General features: G+C 37.0%; 1 protein-coding gene across 1 annotated transcript; it reads right to left on the bottom strand.

Annotated features, from left to right (window-relative positions):
* Nucleotides 1–212: 212 nt before the first annotated feature.
* LOC146676505 (uncharacterized) lies at nucleotides 213–6280 on the bottom strand. Its single transcript, XM_085400799.1, has 8 exons — nucleotides 6039–6280; nucleotides 5477–5545; nucleotides 3774–3845; nucleotides 2725–2789; nucleotides 1597–2589; nucleotides 1353–1514; nucleotides 1101–1196; nucleotides 213–814 (listed from the first exon to the last, which is right to left on the bottom strand). The coding sequence occupies exons 5-8, from the start codon at nucleotides 2572–2574 to the stop codon at nucleotides 506–508; spliced, it is 1545 nt and encodes a 514-aa protein (XP_085256925.1). The 5' UTR covers nucleotides 2575–2589; nucleotides 2725–2789; nucleotides 3774–3845; nucleotides 5477–5545; nucleotides 6039–6280; the 3' UTR covers nucleotides 213–505.
* Between the last annotated feature and the right edge of the window lie 263 nt (nucleotides 6281–6543).

The following is a 6543-nucleotide window of genomic DNA, read 5'->3' as shown; positions in this document are numbered from 1 at the left end:
TACATCATATAAAAAACAATAGTCTAGAGGCAATTAGAGCCATAACAATCACAATTTTAAGTAACATTTAGTATAATAATGAAATCAGATGCACTACAGCAATGCAACTATAGAAAACAGCTGAACTAACAAAAAATATTCTCAAAGGTATTTGTGGCTTCTCAACAGTTTTGCCCAGACCTCGAGTCAAGTGAACTGGCACTCATCACACAATTAAAAAATAAAGCTTGAAAGTATACTGTACATATTGACTAATTATCAGTTATCTTCCAAAAGATTTCCATGTAACTAAAAGGTGTTTTTAGAAATAAGCTTAAGATTACACACTATGTAAAGATTTTTTTCAATCACAAACAAAACGTCAAATATGGATTGTCTCCTTATTCTTAGCTTTCTCCACATTGCTTTTTAGAAAGCTAATTACCCTGAACAAATAAAACTATTGAAGCCATTCACAGATAACTGAAAAAGCACGACTATACTGACAGTGAAAAACAAACATCATCTACACAAGCTCATTTTTTAGTGTCTGCAATTTTGGTTTTAGTTGCTTTCTCTCATCGTCTAGCTTCAGCAACACTACTTGAATGAACTCAAAAAAGCCAGTACACTTCTCAGGATAGCTCAGATGCAGAGCATAGATTAGCCCAAACAAACACACCAGGGCATCAGTCCATGAGTGATGAGTCATAACAACCTGATCTTCAAGTACTATGAACACTTGGCGTGGTGAGAAAGGAACTCCTCCAGGCACCTCCTCTTCATCGACATCAGCAACCAGAGCAATTGTGGCTTCATAGAACTCAATTTCCTCCTATAATACACAGTGCACAATTATTCATCTGTAATACCTCTGTTAAAAGTATAAATACAAATGGTCAGGCACCTTTCTTCAGTTTTTCAAATTCTATATATCATAACATGTTTTAAATTGACAGTGAAGGTTCATTTTTCATTCATCCAGTCAAATCAAGGATGAAAGAAGTTTATAAGTCATTCAACTTCACGTCTTCAACTTTCAACCCAAGTCCAGATGACTTATAAACTCCTTTCAACCTTTTTTAAATTCAAATGTGCAAATTATTGTAATACCCAAGTACCTTGCATGTTTTGAAAATCTCTGAAGAATCCTCCTTGAGGTACATTGGTAGGCCGGCCAGAGCTGCTGTTCTAGTTGCATAGATGTCGTTTTTGTCCTAAAAAAAAAAAAAAAATATATATATATATATATATATATATATATATATATATATATATATATATATATATATATATATATATATATATATATATATAAACATAGCAATGGCAACTGCCAAGCAAGCAGAATAATAATTAGTATTTTTAAATACCTGTTTTCCATATGCCAACAAAAGCTGCTCCATCCTTTCACCGACCCGTCCAGTTTTCCTCTTTTTGTAAAGTCCAATCAGCTGAGGAGCATAATCATCCAGTGCAGCATAAAACACATGTGGCAGATTCTGATTGGTGATCCGATGAAATTCAAAGTAGAGCTGAGGAGAATTCCAAAAATATTATAAGCAAAACACAGCATACTATATGAACAGCAAATGTTATATATGTAGTTGTACTTACCTGTGTCTCATGAAAGAGTGCTGGCCATCTGTCCTTGAGCTCTGATACAGGAGGAGAAGTGGTGACAATCTCTTCACACCGGAGGGCAAAAGTGGGCATCATATGCTGATGAATGAGAGGGATGTCTCTTTCTGCTGAGGTCTTCTTGAACTCCTCTACCATCTCAAGTCTTCTGGTTTCCAGAGACTCCCTTGTTTCTCCAGAAGGATAAGAAGGAAGGAAGTTGACCTCACCTCTCCTAGGTCTTTTAATATTGGCCCTTGGTGAAGCTCCATCTGGGTTTGTTCTGCTGCGCTTTCCAGCATTCACAGCAACATCCATGATGCCAGCTTTAGCCAACTTCTTTCTTTGGTTTCCCATTTTATATCTCAGGCTATTCTTCCACCCTTCCCACCCAGTGTCAGAATTCCTCTCTTTCAGACAGGGATGTTTTCTAACTAAAGCTTCTGCAGCCTTGCCAATTTGTGTTGTACTAGGGTATGCTTTTAGTTTGTAGATTTCTTCCCCCATTGTCTCAAGTATGTTGTGTTTTTGATCTCGTGTCAGCGTAATTACTTTCCCATTTTTATCAAATGCTGCATTACCCTCTCTTAATACATGTTCCACTTCATAAGAAAATGGCGGAACAATAAAAACTTCTGGCCATCTACTAATACGCTCTGGTGAATCTATGGTATCAGTGCTATCAGTCTGAAGGATTGTGTCATCAGTGCTCGTTGAAATCCGGTCAAGCTCAACTAACCTGACAACTTTAACAGATGCTATAGCTGGCAGGTCTTCTATTTTAACCAAATTACACAAGGCATTATCAAAATCTGGGTCATGAAACTGAAGCCGAAAGTCAAAAGTAAAATTTAGCCTAGATTTGATCGCATCTATGAGGGCTTGCACACTGTTTGGACGAGATGGCAAAATAAGTTTTTCAGCGTTATCCTTATCAAGGATGACCCTTAGCTTCAATATTCCTGTTGCCTCCATCTGAATTTGTTATTTCTGTAACAGACAGGTTTCACATATTATAGTGGCATTTTAATACATGTTTGTGTTTACAGTTATTTGCAAAATATTAATTGTGCAAAAATATAAAAACATTTATGTGAATACAAAAAAACTGAATAGATGAATTACCTTTGCATTGGTTCAGAAATTGGTGGAATCAGCTGATGTCTCAGTTCTGTTTCTTTAGTCAGACACTGGAATGAAATGGTTTGTTGTTAGAACGAGTTCATTTGCTATCTTGTAAGCAACATGCGGCATGTGGTCAGACAGTTGGCACAGAGATTTTACACTGTGACGGAGACCCCTCTGTTGATTCTCTGCTACTTCATATGAACGCAAGTGCTCAACGTAATAAGTGTCATAGTCTTTCAAGAGAAAATAAATGTTGTTTCTGATGAGCAGTACATTAAGAATCTCTTTGAACTCTGGCAATGCAGCATAAGCACCTGTGCATACAAACATGCCAATTGCAAAGTTTGTGCCATTAATTGTAACCTTTTTTGTTGCATATATTGTGTCACTGTCAGCAATACCTGAAATAAATAATTGTGTATCTGCAGGTAATGATGAAATGTACAAAGACTCCATTTTGGATGCTTGCACAGGTGGTTTGAAAAACGTTGATGAGGACAAAGAAAATGCCATCATGCTTTGATGTCTCTCTGCCAAAGTTTTTAGTACATTTTTGTAGTTGTGAGTGTCATGAACTATTTTTTTGAAAACCTTATGCTTTCCCTCAAATCTCATTGTCCAAAGATGAACTAAGGGACCAAAGCACTTTATTAAGTGTGGGTAATGCTCGATGTAATGATGCTTTGGCCTGAATCGAACATTAGGAAACACTTCCTGAAAGAGTTGTCTGTGATCTAATATTTTACAGGCCATGTACTGAATGGTCTCGTCACTAAAAGTATGAGACATGGCAAGCTGAACTACGTCCTTTAAATCCATTAGCACTTCCCAAAAAGTGTCTCTTTCTGGAACTTTGGAGCCAATGAGAAGAGGCAACAGTCTAAGAAGGGCATGATTTTCATGCCCGTTCCCACCAATGGTCCCTCGCCTGGCAAAATTTGAGGGTATTGGATGAGGGCGATCAACTTTGTCAGAATGTTGGTAGGGAAAGCGCAGAATTGCTCTGTTTAAGTCTTCTAAGGTAAAATATCTCTTAGAAATCAAACCTTTTAAACAATGTGCCAACTCCACTGGAACGACACCTTCAAACAGGTCGTGTAGGAGGTCAGGTGGGAAGCCTGTGACAGGATGGAAGAAAGAGAGATGGTCAGAAAGAACACAGGGGTTTTTAACACCATAGTTTTCCTCAATGTCATCATTCTGAAGCTCTTGCACAAGATTATCATGAGCATCTTTTGTTCTCATTACATAATTCCCTGTAACAGCATTTTCAGTTTGCATTTCTGTTTGGGTGGCATGACAAAACCTACAGAAATATGTAGACCTGAAACTCATTGAAACCAGCAAGTCCATGGGCAGCAAGGTTGTCTGCCACAACAGAGTAGACAGTGCCTTTAAGACATTCACCAAGAGTCTCAATGTAGACACCTACTTCTTCAAGAGTTTTCAGATCATTTAAGAGTGGTGACAACATTTCCTTATACCCAAACTGGCATACATCATTGGAATTGCACAGCAGAGCAAGCTGAGTGCAGTGTAGAGCAGAACGAGATTTAACTGGAAAGTTTGCCAGTGTCCAATAAACTGCAAAAACTTTATGTATTTTCTTTGAGGTACCAAGTGGGTTTGCGATTTCAAAATCATCCACGTAAAGTATTATTGACAATTTCTGTCCCTCTTGTGACAGTAGAACATTTTCCTGGTAGTAGGATCCATCACAAAATGACATGAAATGTCCAGGAATCTGTGTGGGTGCTTGTTTAATTTCTTCAAGCACATCATTTTTTTTCAACAACAATTGCAAAGATGTGAGAATAGGCACATACATATAAGTGTGCTTTGACGATTCAATTAAATACTCCACAGGTTTGACATATGGAAAATTTGCTTCGTAATATGATTTCCTCCTCTTTGCTGTAGATAGTGGTCCTTCAGATGTGACACATTTATGTAAAACATTACTATCAGAAACTGCCTGACAAATCTCATCCACCAGTTTGTCCGTATATGTACAGTTGTGCTTTTTCAGTATATCTACAACTGATTTTCTAACCAGAGGTACTGATAACAAAAACAACTGATCAATATGCTCAATAATCTCCTGTGTTGCTCTCTGAGACACATGGAGAATGGTCTGCATTTTCAAGAAAAATCCAGCCAGATTGTATTGCAACTGCTCTTCTAAACCCTCAATTCCACTGATTTCACTGGTGGATGCCACTTGATTGTCATCTGATGACTCTATTGAATCAAGCTGCATGTCATCTTTTTGTTCTACATTTATAACACTTTGCACAATGCCTTCATTGTAACTTGTTGAATTTTGGTGGTCTCTGCATTTGTGGGCATTGAAGGTTGAGTATACATTGGTTTTAAAATTGCAGTTCTTGAAAGGACATGGAACAGTTTCTTTTCGTTTTAAATGCCCCCTCAGATGGATAAACATTTGGCTTTCAATAAATGGCTGCTTAAAATTACACACAGGGCAACAAAATCCATATTTATTCAAATCTAGATAAGAACCGTCTTTTCTTTGTGTGGGAGTGTGCATTCTTGACATGTGTATCTTTAATGAATTAAATGTACTAAATGTACACATGCATGTGTTGTAGAGACAGGGTAAGGGTGAAATTGTGGAGTACTGACCATGGTTGAGCCGATAATGCTTCAACAACATGACTTTTATGGCAGTAGAAAAACTACACAACTTGCAATTCCACATTTTGATGCCAAATCGTTTTAAAATCACCTTTACTGGCTGTCTTTAGTGCAGTGCTGGATGATCTCTCGGCATGCTACTGCTCCTTCAATCGTCAGACTGTAATAACACAAAGCCATGAGGACAGAAAGCTAGCAGAACAGTTTTTACTTTTAGACTTTTACTTCACTTAAAAACAGTCAACCTGGATAACACAAGCTTTGAAAACAGTAACTACAGTTCATTTTCAATTCAGGTTGGTCAACTACTCTAAATGTTATGAAATAATAAAGCAATTTTACATAAGTGAAGTACACAATAGGCTAACCCTTGGAAAGTACAGAGTCAGAAACGTTTAGGTTTGGTGCAGTGCAGCTTTGAAAAGGTAAATTATTTCATGACTAAAATGCCACTAAGCATCATATTTTAAATTTGTGAAGGTGAACTTGTCCAGTAAACTCTTAAAATGAACACTAAATAAATCTTCTACCATTTTCACTGTGTCAAAAGTAGGCTACATTTGAACTTGATAAAGTTCCGAGTCAGAAAAGCCTAAACACTGATTTTACCAAAGGTTTTGTGGCATGCAGTTTGCAAAAATTAGACTACTTACCAACTATTTGATTGAAACAAGCCACCAACCGTTAATTTTTTAAATTGTGAAGGCAGACTCCATACAGCGCTAGGCGGGAATTGTGTGCTGGCAAGCTAAGTTACGAGCTACTACAACAAAGTAGTCTGATAAATTACAACAAAGTACAACTAAAACAAAGCAGTCTGATAAATGTACGCTAGAAGTAAGCATTAACAAAAAAACATAAAAATAACGTTTATCTTGTACTTTCCACTCTTGCAAAATTTCTCTTGACGAGACTTGTGTCTCATGGCCGACAAGTCCAGGCAAACGCTGGGGGCGGGGCCGTGGATGATGACTAATACAAATGAATTAACACTACTTAAACAGTTTAAAGCAACAGTACTTAAAACATTACAAAAACATCATGTGTACTTATTACAATAAAGTTATTATAACATATGTATACTTTTGGGTCTACCTAACACACTTCATGAAAGTTACTTTAACTATTTTTCAGAACTGAGTAAGAACAACTTACTTC

Source organism: Rhamphochromis longiceps, linkage group LG3 (genome assembly GCF_057381845.1).
Source record: "Rhamphochromis longiceps isolate RC_006_pf linkage group LG3, R_longiceps_female_GT1.1, whole genome shotgun sequence".
Classification (NCBI taxonomy): domain Eukaryota; kingdom Metazoa; phylum Chordata; class Actinopteri; order Cichliformes; family Cichlidae; genus Rhamphochromis; species Rhamphochromis longiceps.
Note: the sequence above shows the minus strand (reverse complement) of the source record. Positions and strands in the feature narration are given on the sequence as shown.

Bases quoted from the DNA above. Each gene is read 5' to 3' on its own strand.
- LOC146676505 (XM_085400799.1), bottom strand. From the start codon at position 2,574: ATGGAGGCAACAGGAATATTGAAGCTAAGGGTCATCCTTGATAAGGAT. The intron at 1,197-1,352 runs GTATTTAAAAAT...TTTTTTTTTTAG, and splicing joins TGTTGGCATATGGAAAACAG to GACAAAAACGACATCTATGC. The intron at 815-1,100 runs GTACTTGGGTAT...TGTGTATTATAG, and splicing joins AGATTTTCAAAACATGCAAG to GAGGAAATTGAGTTCTATGA.